The sequence below is a fragment of the Agrilus planipennis genome, unplaced genomic scaffold, assembly GCF_000699045.2.
Source record: "Agrilus planipennis isolate EAB-ADULT unplaced genomic scaffold, Apla_2.0 scaffold20, whole genome shotgun sequence".
Classification (NCBI taxonomy): domain Eukaryota; kingdom Metazoa; phylum Arthropoda; class Insecta; order Coleoptera; family Buprestidae; genus Agrilus; species Agrilus planipennis.
Genome location: NW_020439516.1, coordinates 103,005 through 116,917, shown reverse-complemented (window position 1 = coordinate 116,917; position 13,913 = coordinate 103,005). Strand labels below are relative to the sequence as shown.

General features: G+C 35.0%; 3 protein-coding genes and 1 long non-coding RNA gene across 5 annotated transcripts in view; 2 read left to right on the top strand and 2 right to left on the bottom strand.

The window, feature by feature from the left end:
• Nucleotides 1–9,215, top strand: part of LOC108738510 (dynein beta chain, ciliary) — a 33,531-nt gene extending 24,316 nt beyond the window's left edge. The window contains exon 42 of the mRNA XM_018471960.2: nt 8,921–9,215. Coding sequence (XP_018327462.1) covers nt 8,921–9,215 — 295 coding nt within the window. The remainder of the gene's footprint in view (nt 1–8,920) is intronic.
• Nucleotides 220–13,913, bottom strand: part of LOC108738511 (transient receptor potential cation channel subfamily V member 1) — a 28,832-nt gene continuing 15,138 nt past the window's right edge. The window contains exons 2-19 of the mRNA XM_025979308.1: nt 8,077–8,454; nt 6,997–7,092; nt 6,667–6,884; nt 6,108–6,207; nt 5,914–6,039; nt 5,699–5,814; nt 5,457–5,587; nt 5,241–5,346; nt 4,961–5,112; nt 4,683–4,899; nt 4,441–4,602; nt 3,471–3,659; nt 3,258–3,370; nt 3,045–3,192; nt 2,878–2,929; nt 2,354–2,767; nt 2,018–2,282; nt 220–535 (exon numbers count right to left, since the gene is read on the bottom strand). Of these exons, the coding sequence (XP_025835093.1) occupies nt 370–535; nt 2,018–2,282; nt 2,354–2,767; nt 2,878–2,929; nt 3,045–3,192; nt 3,258–3,370; nt 3,471–3,659; nt 4,441–4,602; nt 4,683–4,899; nt 4,961–5,112; nt 5,241–5,346; nt 5,457–5,587; nt 5,699–5,814; nt 5,914–6,039; nt 6,108–6,207; nt 6,667–6,884; nt 6,997–7,092; nt 8,077–8,454 (3,149 nt within the window). The 3' untranslated portion in view covers nt 220–369. The remainder of the gene's footprint in view (nt 536–2,017; nt 2,283–2,353; nt 2,768–2,877; nt 2,930–3,044; nt 3,193–3,257; nt 3,371–3,470; nt 3,660–4,440; nt 4,603–4,682; nt 4,900–4,960; nt 5,113–5,240; nt 5,347–5,456; nt 5,588–5,698; nt 5,815–5,913; nt 6,040–6,107; nt 6,208–6,666; nt 6,885–6,996; nt 7,093–8,076; nt 8,455–13,913) is intronic.
• LOC108738484 lies at nt 9,351–11,534 on the top strand. The gene is made up of 3 exons (XR_001937990.1): nt 9,351–10,571; nt 10,630–10,884; nt 11,330–11,534. It is a non-coding gene; the product is annotated as an uncharacterized LOC108738484 (long non-coding RNA).
• Nucleotides 11,645–13,898, bottom strand: LOC112905915. 2 transcript variants are annotated; one of them, XM_025979306.1, is made up of 3 exons: nt 13,779–13,898; nt 13,443–13,707; nt 11,645–11,960 (listed from the first exon to the last, which is right to left on the bottom strand). In XM_025979306.1, exons 2-3 carry the CDS (start codon nt 13,643–13,645, stop codon nt 11,795–11,797), a joined length of 369 nt encoding a protein of 122 aa, XP_025835091.1. In that variant the 5' UTR covers nt 13,646–13,707; nt 13,779–13,898; the 3' UTR covers nt 11,645–11,794. The 2 variants fall into 2 exon arrangements, with proteins under 2 accessions (XP_025835091.1, XP_025835092.1); XM_025979307.1 differs by having other exon boundaries at nt 11,645–11,945.

Here is a 13,913-nt window from a genome sequence, read left to right as displayed (position 1 = left end):
ATATCCACCGATATTTTGTCCAGAAGATTTAACATTTAATTTGGGATGCCCCAAAAATTCGATAACAGTCTTTGGTTCTAAATATTTACTGTGGTGTCTCCCTTTGGACGTAAACGAAGACGATGGTATAAACTTTCAACTTGTGGAGAAAAAACATTAAACATTAAAAATTTTCATGAATCGATTTCTATTTATTTTTCAATTATATGGTACTTTTGGATAATACAATACATACATATATAATATAAGAAGATCTACAATATATATAGTAGAAAAAGATCTACTTCTTACTGTATGTGTATATATAAAATGTGGCCGTCACAGATTTTATCTTTTTATAGATATGACGGTTACATGACGGAAGATGCTTTATTTATCTAATGTGGTCGTGATGTCTTTTTTACAGGATAATATTTTACTCATATTTGTTATTTCTTTTACGCTCCACGCTTCTAAAGGGTCAACAGACTGCTCTGACTGGATTTCCGGTATTTTTTCCAGCACCGCCGAGACATTCTCCCTAAAATAAAAAAATCTGCCACAACTTTCATTCAAGAAATTGTTTCTCGAGTTCTTTACTGCAATCGGAACTAATCTATACTTAAAATTAGGCGCAAAGGCATAGTTAGAGGGTGGAGGCCCTCGCCAACTTCTTCAAGATTATGAGAATGAGTGGGACCGCCCATGGAAAAAAGACAAGATGGGCGAAATGAAGACAAGTTGGGTTAACAAAATTGAAGACCGTCTGTGGCATATTATTGCTCTAGTCTAAACGACCATGAAATGACCCCGTCGAAATCACAGGAATTTCGGATAGAGTAGTACCGCGTTCGGTAAACTCACAAGGCCCCTGATGTCTAGTCGTCACGGCGGAATACGAAATTGAAAAATATAGATCACTATTCCGCCGTGCTTGCGCAAATTTCCAAATTTGGATGATGTTTAGTTTAGTCAGATTACTAAATAATAGATGAAATCCACTACGCATGCGTGAACGAAGAACATATCGGCGGACATTCGACGTAAATTCTGAGCCATTTAAAGTGACGGCTCGTGCAGTAAAACTGTCAACAATAGGTCGCATTTGCTCATGCCTAAGTGCAATTACAACTTTATGGCACCATTCAAAGGAAGCACATTTTATATTCTGTGCCGTACCTGTGCCTATAAAGTCCAAAATTATTTGAAAACTTTCAGAGGAATGTTTTCAAATGAATTCCACTACTCTGTCTTATTTAAGTATAGTACAACATTTTTGGCGAATCTCAGCTGCAAAGATAAATTTATTAAGGGTTATTGTCCCTAAATAAAATTCGGACCGTCTTCCTTATTTCTTCGGATGTTAGCCATTCAACAAATTAAATTTATAAATCTTCTCAAAATTAGATACTTCAGCCGCCACTTTGGATGGCTCAAAGTTTAGTAACATTATGTCCACCGTACTACGGATTTTTTCTTATAATAGACGAACGTTTAGCCACAGCGAAATAAATGTTGTTTAAAACTTTCTTCCTTTTCATCGGCATAGGAGCACCATTTGAAAATTTTGCCTATAATTATACAGGTCGCACGAAGGAAGCTGGCGAGCGGTCGCGCCTATTTATGACCATTTTGTGTAAGTCACTTGGAACCGATATACAAATAAGCTTACAATAGACGGAAATTATAGTATTAATACAGATAGAACAGTAGCGTACTAGGAAATAATGTAGAAACATCACTTACCAAAAAGAAAAAATAAACCTATTGCTTTTGTTTTATAGTTAGTTTTCACATTCACTGTCATCATGGGAATCTCTATCACTGTCACTAACATCAACAATTAGTTCTTTTGTTTGTATGTCTATTACTTGCTCACTAATCCCTGCTTTTAAATAGGAAATACTGAAGAAAGAAGGTTGCAATCGTTATAGCTAAAACTGCCTACTATTGTCACCGCGCATCTACGGTATTTTAAAATTTCCGCCAGCTTCAGCGTCAGCCCTTGTATCTCCCTTTAGACACCTGTGTTATTTACCTGATGATATTTTGTTTGTGTCCATCGGGTAAGAAGCCACTTTCAATAGGACCTTCTTCGTTTTGCTTGCAGTGACCATTCACTTGTCTTATCTGTCTTTCGATGTAATCCAATTCTTGTTGAGAACTTTCACTGATGGCATCTTCAAGACTCTTACGTACGTATTTATAAGAACTCTCTTCAGAACGAATTTTGTTACACATTTTTCTACAGTAAACCGATTTACTTCTCAATGATCGAGAAATTGATCCAAGCAGCGGCTTTTCTGTAGTTACAATATTATTATTATTATTATTAACCGCTCGTTAACTGATTAATTATTATAGACATCATTACCTATATGATCATAACTTTTATTTAAATATAATTCGACCAAAGTTTTCTCTGTTTGGGGAGGAGGCTGTGAAGGCGAAAATGAAAATAGATTGATTAGATTATTTGTCTCGTTTTGCTTATTGCTTTCTAACAGTGCTAATTCGTTGACATTAGATAAATTTGCAGCTTGAATAGCCAGAGTGTTCAAGGTTTTTTCTTCGGCCTCTTGACTCCTAGAATTGAGAACCAATTCCCGTAGAGGATCGTCATAAAATTCCGTCAGAGCTACCGGCTTAAACTCGAAAGGTGAAAATTGTTTCTTCCCAGGATCATCTTCTTTAGGTGTAATTTTATCTGTCAATTGATCGAAAACATTTGACTTTTCACTGGGTGTACTAGGTAACGTGGATGCGAATTGCTGTGATGCTGCTGTTTCTGAAATTCATATTGATAATGAGTATTAATTTAAAATTTTGACCTAATTAGAAATGAAGTTACAAACGTTAAAATTGTAAAAGGTGTGCTTATAATTTTTTGAAACTTACCAAATTGTGTTTCTTTTACACCATTATCTTTTTCTTTAGGTTTATCCTGATGCTACCATGTAAACAAAAACAAAATAGGACACTGTTACTTATCATCTAATATTACCCAAGTACTTGTACGTTATTGCATATTTTATTAAGTACACATAGCGCATTACGTTTCTTACTTCTCGTATTATTGCTTCACATATTTCGTCAGTTTTTCGGAATTGAATGTTGTGTGCAAAACTTGTCAAGTCCAGTGCGGCCGAGACGGTTTCTCCAAATGCCTCGGTAATATTTGGAACTTGAGATCCTCTGATTGTACTTTTGGGACTGTTAATAAAATTGTAATGAAAAAATTCTTAAATTATTTATTAAGTTGTATGCAATTAATTTACTTTCGATTTCTAACGGGTGTATTTATTGACTCTCTTCCCCACATTATGCATCTTAATTCTTCCCCAGTGAGACCTTTTTTCTTGAGAGCATTAATAGTCACTTTACCAAGTCTCTAAAAGCATACAATCAATAAATAAATCTTACATAGGTAAATATAATAAGTGAAAGCAAATCACTAATTTTCAATTTTTACCGTTCACTCATTCACTCACCTTCCAGTTCGCAACAGCACCTTTTCTTTGTTTAGCTCTAGTTTTACTTTTGGTTTTAATAACCATTACACCGCGTTGTTCAGTACTGGGATCTTCACTCGCACCAAGTGAAATGCTGTACTCATCGAGGTAATTTTTAGCATCAGACTGTGAAATTGCCCTTTCTAATGTAACTACTATTTTTGCCCACTGGAAAATACATACTACGTATATCTCGGTACCGCAACCAACGTTTGTGTTTTTATCTATAGGTGTCGACAATAACATGAGAGGGTAGCAAAAAAACAGAATTATTTATTGATTTTTTTAAGTGAAACTTCTTTACGCACGGTAGGATAAGTTCGTTTCATGCGAGTTGCTATGTGACAAAATCATGCAACGGATGTCCCCCCTCTACTCGGTCACGTAGTCGAGTTCGTAGTGGGGATCGCTTGAGCCGTGAGCGCGCTTCAATGCAACGTTCGTTACAGACATGTATAGTGTAAAATTTAAATTCATAGTGTACAAATAATACCATTAAACCAATTCCTTAACCCCTATCCCGGTATGTTTGTGTGTTTGAAGAAGTTTCACTTCAGTAGCGTGTTGTATAATTAAACGTTTGTATTTTTTTTTTTTTATTTAAAATTATATTCTGAAAATGTCAATCTAAATCAGAATAACGGTTGTCTAACGGTTTATCCACAGTTGGAAACCGTTATATATGCATCTGAATTAATGTTGTTTCCAGCGATTTTTTCTTGACATGTTCTGCTTCCCAAAAACGCTTTCTTTTAAAGGCCTTGTCTATTCGTAGGATTAAGAAGAAGTCGCAAGGAGATCTTATCAATGCTTCGATGCAGGCGTTACTGCACCTAAGGCAGTAGTGTTATGATTCAGTGTGGAACAAATTCAATGTGAATGGACTTATGATTCTGTTTTTTTTTTGAGTGCCCCCTAGTCTACGATAGGTATATTTTATATTACATACTTGTTTCATCCACTCCTTTTCGCTCTGCTCTATTACATGTGCATAAGTGTTACCCATCATTGCAATTAACATATTTAATAAAAGTATTGGCACAAAAACCATAAAAATAGCAAACACAGACTTGCTTAATTTAGGATACGCAATTTTAGCCAGTTCTCCATACTGCGGAAAGTATAAAATTTAAGTAGGTACAATGATATAATATTAGTAAAAATGATGGCGACGGTGCTTTTTCAGCTTACATCGTAACTACCCATGGTTATTTGAAACAAAGCCATCCACGTGGAAGGATAGTTGTGGTAAAGAGTATTTTGTGTATTAGGAAATCCTTTGTAAAGAAAATAAAAGGATTGAGAGAATCCAAAAAGCACAATAGTGTATATGATTCCAAATGTAAGCATATCTCCCGTAATCATGCTGTAAATCATTGTTACAAAAGGCCCGGTTAAGCGAACGGCACTGCAATAAAATTGACTTTTATGACGCTCCGACTATTCGCAAAAGTTATATTTGAATCAACCCTGCAAAAAACATCAACAGAAACCATGATCCAGGAACGGCGAAAGCCAGAATCGCTTCTTCCGTTTCTCTATCGCCCAGAATTCGATAAGGTATGCATGCCAATATTAGAAGATTTGACACTAAAAATATCGCTTTTGCCGGTGAATTAGACTTAAAAAATAAACTTTTAGTATGTTTAATATTGTACATCGACTATAGGCATGTCGTATTTGATACTGTATGTGTAAATAATAACTTATCTATTTTTTTTACGTAATTTTAATAATATAGCCACTCACTTGATGTTTAAGAAATGTCCAAAATCCTTGATTTTTTATTTCGTCGCCTTGTTGAAGAATGACATAACTGAGTACACCGAGGACAGTGCCAATTTCACAACTGTATCTGTCATTGTTATATTTAGTATTATATTTAAAACGTATTAAGCAGTCTTTTCGTTTTTATTTATTTGATTAAGTTTGTAATATACCTATGCACGATGTACTTACACCTACCTGACAAAAAGTTGAAAATCGTCTTGCCATTGCAAAAGCGGTTCGTCCGAGTCTTCAGGCCTTAGATACACAGCGGATGATAAGAGCAATAAATGAACTAGCAGTATTAAAAGACGTTTCAAAAATTGGTTCTATAAATAAGTAAGACAACATACCATAGTGCGGTGATGGTAATAATAAATAGGTAAAAAAGAATTCAACTTATCAAATTTTATAAAAACATTTTATATACCCACACCCACCCTTGCGAAAGCTTTCCACTTTTCTTCTAGTAGTCTCTGTATTATACCACCATCCAACATATCAAGATGTTCCTCTTTTGTTCCATTGAGAATAATAAAAAGGGCAGAATTCCAATCTACAAATATTTGTACGTAGTAAACTATAAATTAATGATCCTTAGGTATGTTTAATAGGCGCAAATCTTATTATAAATAATTCATTTTAAACGACCTACTTGTCCGTCCATCAGGTAAAATAGTATCGAGAGCATTCAAAGTATACGCAGAGCATGTTATGTTGCTATATCTCCAGAACTCTTTTGCTGATAACTCTAACATTTCCCGAAAAACTTCTGCACGACCTACATGTTGGGAAATTTTAATTTTGTTGTCAATTTTACGTTACTAGTTAATGTGCTTCTATATCTACCTAACTTGCAGGCCAGCGTCAGAGGAGTGAGTCCACTGGAGTTTGTTATTCCATTGCTAGCTGGCAGTTTAGGATGCCTGAGAGCATAACCGAACATGTCCTGCAGAAACGTATTTTATTTACTGTGCAAGTCACCAGCAGTAGCTAGGAAAATAAAGCACCCAAAAGTTTTTTTAAAATTCCATATTAATTATGGCAAGTAGGTACCTTTGATATACTCAATCAACTCGTCTGCAAGGAGTACATAACGTCGATCCGGTATACGATTTTTAGAAACTAGAAATTGTATTAACTTTGAAATCGCCATCCACATTTGGTGGTTTCGATAAATTGGTGATCAAGATAGCTGTTTCTTTCGGATTTGAAAACACTTTACGATAATTATATTAGGAAAACTAAAATTTTCTAGTACGTAAATGTAATGTATCGTAGATACCTACTGCCTTCATAATTGTTGCGTCACCTCAATCAGACTCGACAAGAAAAAAAGAATGTGTCTAATCATGGCTTATATTAGTAGCAAAAATCTATTCGAAATTTTTTACACTCCAGAACTTACCAATTTATCACAAACTACTACCATGTGAAGAACCATGTTGCCGTAAGTATCCTGGTAATCCGGATTAGCCCCGTTATCTAGCAAAAGATTATAGACACTTTCGTTTGCGCAACATGCCGACCAAGCAAGTGGATATTCTCCAAGGTACGCTAAGCCTTCATAATCAGTATGTCTAGCTGGTTTTGCACGTTGCTGATCACGGGGCAAAAAGAAACTTCCTTAAATGACACAATGCAAAATTTATTGTAATAGAAGAATTTTTCATATAGGCGCAGTATATATGCCTAAGATACGTTAATTCGTGTAGTAGCCTATGTTGATATTTTTTACCTATTGCTCTTTGATTAACATTAGCACCTGCCTCTACCAAATCTTGGACGAGTTCACTATTATCATAAGCAATAGCCAAGTGCAAAGCGCTGGCCCCTGAAACAATATTATTAAAAATTAAGTAATAACTGTACGATAAAAGGTACGGTAAGCATTAGGCATAACAATAAATTAAAAAATATTAACAGATACATGCTTATATTTAAATAATGCTGTAAAATAGATAAAATGCACCAGCTAATTCACAAATGTATGGTCATTGATTGAATAAACAACATTAGGGTTCAGTGCCTAAACTAAGCTTCTTTGTTCTTCGTAAGTAATGTAACTAAGACCTCAAGTCATTGTCATTATTTTATTTTTTCATATGTTCTTGCCAAAATTCCGTTCAAAGATCTATTATGAAAAGATGTTACAATTAAAATCCACTTAAAAACAGGTACTGGCTTTCATCTGTACAAGATAACAAAAACTTGTTACTTAATTGTCTAAAAAAAATTGACAATCTATGCCTTCGTCTCGTCCGTTACTGCTTCACCTCTTCAGTGTTTTATCGCACTTTGCACTTGTTATAGTTTAGGGGCGTCAATTAATTACCTGAGGCGTTTATGGGGGGGAGGGGGTTGACCCGAATCTCATCTAATCTTACGCGGGAGAGAGGATAAGAGTCTCGGTAAGTATCACGTAATTGTTTTTCCGCAAGAAAGAACGTAAAATATTGCGATAAACTGGGTTAAACTATGTAAAATATGTTTCTTCACTATTAAGGGGGTTAAAATGCACAATAATATCTATCGTGGTTATGCGACATCCGCATTTTGATAAATATCACATGAAATGTGGGGGGAGGGGGGTCGAAAAATCACCGAAATAGCCCCACGTAATCAATGGACGTTCTCATAAATAGAAAACATTAACATGTGCAGATTAACTGGGTAGTGCGTAACAAAGTGCGTCTTTTGCGGAGTTTAAAATGAAACAAACCCTACAATAGGTGTATATAATCTGTAAATTAATTTCTTTTAATGTGCTGTAAATATACACAACTGTCTACCTATTCGTATCGTAGTATATACTTGCCCAGATATTCTTCACCTTCTATAACGTCAATTGCAAGTTTAGGAAAACATTTAATCAAAGTACGCGCTAAACGAGTGTGGATTTTAGTATCACAAATGATAAGGACATGTACAAGGGTTTCTCCCAATGATCCTCTATATTGCATTTGCCAGCATGCTTCGTGGTCTGCCCATTTTGCTAATGGATCATTATGATTTAACGATGCCTCAATAGGTAAAGTTACCTGTTCACAGTCACTAAATATCCACCTGAGGTACTCGGCTCTGTTTATAATTTGTCCGTTACCATTTTGATACATTAACTGGCCAAATCGTTCTTTAATCAATTGTTCTACTTTAGCTTGGCCCCCAGAAGTGTAAGCATCAATTAATTCACCACCTAACAAACAACAATAGTATTTAAAACTGTTTTAAACGTTAGTTATTTGTGACAGTTTTAAATGAAGTAAAAACAAAAAAAGACATTTTTTGATGTTAGGAAAAGTTTGTTATAAAATTGTCGATGAAAGTAAGTATTGAGTGCCTGATACTCTGATAGGGATCCATTCATTTTGTAGTTTTACAAATAAAGTTTGCTAATTTGCCGCGAAATTTTTCATCTTTCTCGATTTTGCAAAAACAGGCAATAACTAACAGTTCAAGTCCAATATAAAATCCGTTTGAACCTTTAAGAAGAAACCAAACATTGTGTAAATATAAATTATTGAATTAGTTTTTCAATTTTGTTAAATCATGGGAATGTACATTAACTAATGNTATATCTATATTTTTAATTTATTTACTTTCGTTTATATGCATGTACATCGAAATTTATTGTTAATTAAGTATGTACCTACTAATTTTAGTGCTGCTCCTCGTGACGGTGCATATATACACGGCTTGTTTATGGAAGGGGCTCGGTGGGACATTCAATGCGGTATAATAATGGAATCGAGATTGAAGGAGCTGTTTCCTGCTATGCCGGTAATTAACGTTCGTGCCATCACCCAGGAAAAACAGGATTTAAGAAACATATACGAATGTCCCCTTTATAAAACGAAGTCGCGTGGCTCAACCTACGTTTGGACATTCAACTTAAAAACGAAAGACAAACCTGCCAAATGGACTTTGGCCGGGGTTGCCTTGTTATTGCAAATATAAATTTAGAAGCTATTGCACGCTACGTGGAAGCAAATAAATAAATGACTTCAGGTCAAGTAAATAAACAAGTGGTTTTTCCCAAAGTATATTTAAGTTATTTACTTACCTACCCTGTGTATTTTTGCTGTAACTTAATCGTTTTTTCGTTTCAAGTTGTGCCTATTATCTGTGAATGAATATCTTAGAATATTTACCGAAACAACCAGACGCGGATCGTTACTTCGATCTTATTAGGTAGATGTCATCAGGGCGTCATAGGCAGTCTCTTTAAATTACTACTAACCAGTTTAATTGGTATTTGCCGTCACTGAAATATTTTTTCCGTATTTTAAACAAAACCTTACTTATGTATCGACTTGCTTAACTCAATCGATGAAAGGCGCGTAAGCCATATTAAGAAGAATGTTTATTAAGTACTTGACGGTCTGACAAACAAGCACATTTCTTTTCACGTATTACCCGACATAACCTACTCCTTTCCGTTCCCAAGAGTATCTTTACTGCCTCTCTTTGCTCTATTAAAGAATTGTTTGCGATCCCGGTACCTGACGTTACCGACCATTCATTCGACAGGCCGCGTTTTCGTAAGTCGGAGCATCCTGATGGAGTTTAAATGTTCAGGAATGATGTATTTTGCGCGGTAGAAGTTGTGCTAGTTATCAGTCTGATAGAGAAGTGCCTGACATATTAATAGACATTTAGGTATGTTAAGTACGTAATTTTAAAATAATGGGCGATTTCCCGAAGCCGTCTCTTAAAGTGAGATTGTCAACATCAACATGGAATGATTAATGTTAAATGACGACCATACGTCAGCAGTGGAATACGTCTCTGATTAGTTGATTCATATTTCCTCCCTTCTCTAATATAAACATGAGGCATCCAATCAGGGACTTGTTCCACAGCCGCCATCACATTTTGATCATTTCATTTTGATATAGGTACTCATTTAGTTGTTTAATTAAAACGTCAATAAATAATGTGCAATTGTGAAAAGACGTCATCCGTCATCATTTATATGCTAAGACTTTTTAAATTTATACCTTCAATCCTATTATACGCTTTGTTTGTTTGGTCTTACTGTGTTTATGTGATACATTACCTATGCAATCAATTGCCGCACAAGGAAACTTTCATAACATTTTTGGGTCTTCTGTTGTTCATGACGATTTGGTGTCTCGTTGCAACTCTTTTTACGAAACATAGAAATGTCCCTGCACAATTCAGACCTTCTCCTCAAACTCAAAAAAAAATCGCCGACTCTGACGATGTTAACGAAATAAACGAATTGCTAGTCAAATTTGTTGAAGTTAATAAACTTCCAATTTCGATGCGCACCAGAGATTGTAAAATGCGGTAATTAACTTGTACGTATATATATATCACATTATTTCTAGTTCAGTTATATTTGTAGTTATTGTTTAAAATGTGGACACATAAAACCTGACAGATGCCACCATTGCTCCTCGTGCAACGCATGTAGACTGAAAATGGATCATCATTGTCCATGGATAAATAAATGCATTGCTTTCTCTAATTATAAAAAATTCGTAAATCTATTATTTTCTACTTCACTTTATTGTGCCTTCCATTTTGGTACCAGTTTGCCTTTTTTGATTGACGAATGGCAACGGGAAAATTTAACGAAGCACTTACATTTTATTATAGGGTAAAATTTGATTATCAAAGGGACTCATGCCTATTTACCATAAACATTATTAACAGCGGACACGTGTTTTGTTTACTATAAATGTGGACATTATCATTATCAATGCGGAAGTGATAGGTAATGCCCAGTCCACATGAAGGGTATGTCCGTTGTTAAAAAGATTTGTAGTGTATACTAGAGGTGAATCTGTTTAATATCATTATCACAATCTCCTTTACTATTTTTTTTTTCGGGTTGTCTCGCTAGAAACGTGTTCTTACAAAATTCACAACCTTCCTTTGAAGATTAGTACCAGATTAACTATGTGGATGCATGCAAATAAAATCTCGACCCCTCTCTCCTTTTCTAATATTTTACTTCTTACTCATACGAAATCTAAAGTACCGAGAAATCCTGAAGGATCCTCTCAGTCCCATTGCTTTTAATTTTATTTTGTTTTTTTCAGTTGTATCATAATGTGTTTCGCTTTTGCTGTTATCGCATCGTTTTTGTTCTTCCACTTAAGTATAATTTTCAAAAATGTAACAACATTGGAAGCATTATATCCACCGATATTTTGTCCAGAAGATTTAACATTTAATTTGGGATGCCCCAAAAATTCGATAACAGTCTTTGGTTCTAAATATTTACTGTGGTGTCTCCCTTTGGACGTAAACGAAGACGATGGTATAAACTTTCAACTTGTGGAGAAAAAACATTAAACATTAAAAATTTTCATGAATCGATTTCTATTTATTTTTCAATTATATGGTACTTTTGGATAATACAATACATACATATATAATATAAGAAGATCTACAATATATATAGTAGAAAAAGATCTACTTCTTACTGTATGTGTATATATAAAATGTGGCCGTCACAGATTTTATCTTTTTATAGATATGACGGTTACATGACGGAAGATGCTTTATTTATCTAATGTGGTCGTGATGTCTTTTTTACAGGATAATATTTTACTCATATTTGTTATTTCTTTTACGCTCCACGCTTCTAAAGGGTCAACAGACTGCTCTGACTGGATTTCCGGTATTTTTTCCAGCACCGCCGAGACATTCTCCCTAAAATAAAAAAATCTGCCACAACTTTCATTCAAGAAATTGTTTCTCGAGTTCTTTACTGCAATCGGAACTAATCTATACTTAAAATTAGGCGCAAAGGCATAGTTAGAGGGTGGAGGCCCTCGCCAACTTCTTCAAGATTATGAGAATGAGTGGGACCGCCCATGGAAAAAAGACAAGATGGGCGAAATGAAGACAAGTTGGGTTAACAAAATTGAAGACCGTCTGTGGCATATTATTGCTCTAGTCTAAACGACCATGAAATGACCCCGTCGAAATCACAGGAATTTCGGATAGAGTAGTACCGCGTTCGGTAAACTCACAAGGCCCCTGATGTCTAGTCGTCACGGCGGAATACGAAATTGAAAAATATAGATCACTATTCCGCCGTGCTTGCGCAAATTTCCAAATTTGGATGATGTTTAGTTTAGTCAGATTACTAAATAATAGATGAAATCCACTACGCATGCGTGAACGAAGAACATATCGGCGGACATTCGACGTAAATTCTGAGCCATTTAAAGTGACGGCTCGTGCAGTAAAACTGTCAACAATAGGTCGCATTTGCTCATGCCTAAGTGCAATTACAACTTTATGGCACCATTCAAAGGAAGCACATTTTATATTCTGTGCCGTACCTGTGCCTATAAAGTCCAAAATTATTTGAAAACTTTCAGAGGAATGTTTTCAAATGAATTCCACTACTCTGTCTTATTTAAGTATAGTACAACATTTTTGGCGAATCTCAGCTGCAAAGATAAATTTATTAAGGGTTATTGTCCCTAAATAAAATTCGGACCGTCTTCCTTATTTCTTCGGATGTTAGCCATTCAACAAATTAAATTTATAAATCTTCTCAAAATTAGATACTTCAGCCGCCACTTTGGATGGCTCAAAGTTTAGTAACATTATGTCCACCGTACTACGGATTTTTTCTTATAATAGACGAACGTTTAGCCACAGCGAAATAAATGTTGTTTAAAACTTTCTTCCTTTTCATCGGCATAGGAGCACCATTTGAAAATTTTGCCTATAATTATACAGGTCGCACGAAGGAAGCTGGCGAGCGGTCGCGCCTATTTATGACCATTTTGTGTAAGTCACTTGGAACCGATATACAAATAAGCTTACAATAGACGGAAATTATAGTATTAATACAGATAGAACAGTAGCGTACTAGGAAATAATGTAGAAACATCACTTACCAAAAAGAAAAAATAAACCTATTGCTTTTGTTTTATAGTTAGTTTTCACATTCACTGTCATCATGGGAATCTCTATCACTGTCACTAACATCAACAATTAGTTCTTTTGTTTGTATGTCTATTACTTGCTCACTAATCCCTGCTTTTAAATAGGAAATACTGAAGAAAGAAGGTTGCAATCGTTATAGCTAAAACTGCCTACTATTGTCACCGCGCATCTACGGTATTTTAAAATTTCCGCCAGCTTCAGCGTCAGCCCTTGTATCTCCCTTTAGACACCTGTGTTATTTACCTGATGATATTTTGTTTGTGTCCATCGGGTAAGAAGCCACTTTCAATAGGACCTTCTTCGTTTTGCTTGCAGTGACCATTCACTTGTCTTATCTGTCTTTCGATGTAATCCAATTCTTGTTGAGAACTTTCACTGATGGCATCTTCAAGACTCTTACGTACGTATTTATAAGAACTCTCTTCAGAACGAATTTTGTTACACATTTTTCTACAGTAAACCGATTTACTTCTCAATGATCGAGAAATTGATCCAAGCAGCGGCTTTTCTGTAGTTACAATATTATTATTATTATTATTAACCGCTCGTTAACTGATTAATTATTATAGACATCATTACCTATATGATCATAACTTTTATTTAAATATAATTCGACCAAAGTTTTCTCTGTTTGGGGAGGAGGCTGTGAAGGCGAAAATGAAAATAGATTGATTAGATTATTTGTCTCGTTTTGCTTATTGCTTTCTAACAGTG

Bases quoted from the DNA above. Each gene is read 5' to 3' on its own strand.
- LOC112905915 (XM_025979306.1), bottom strand. From the start codon at position 13,645: ATGTGTAACAAAATTCGTTCTGAAGAGAGTTCTTATAAATACGTACGT. The intron at 11,961-13,442 runs GTAAATAACACA...AAGTTGTGGCAG, and splicing joins CACAAACAAAATATCATCAG to ATTTTTTTATTTTAGGGAGA.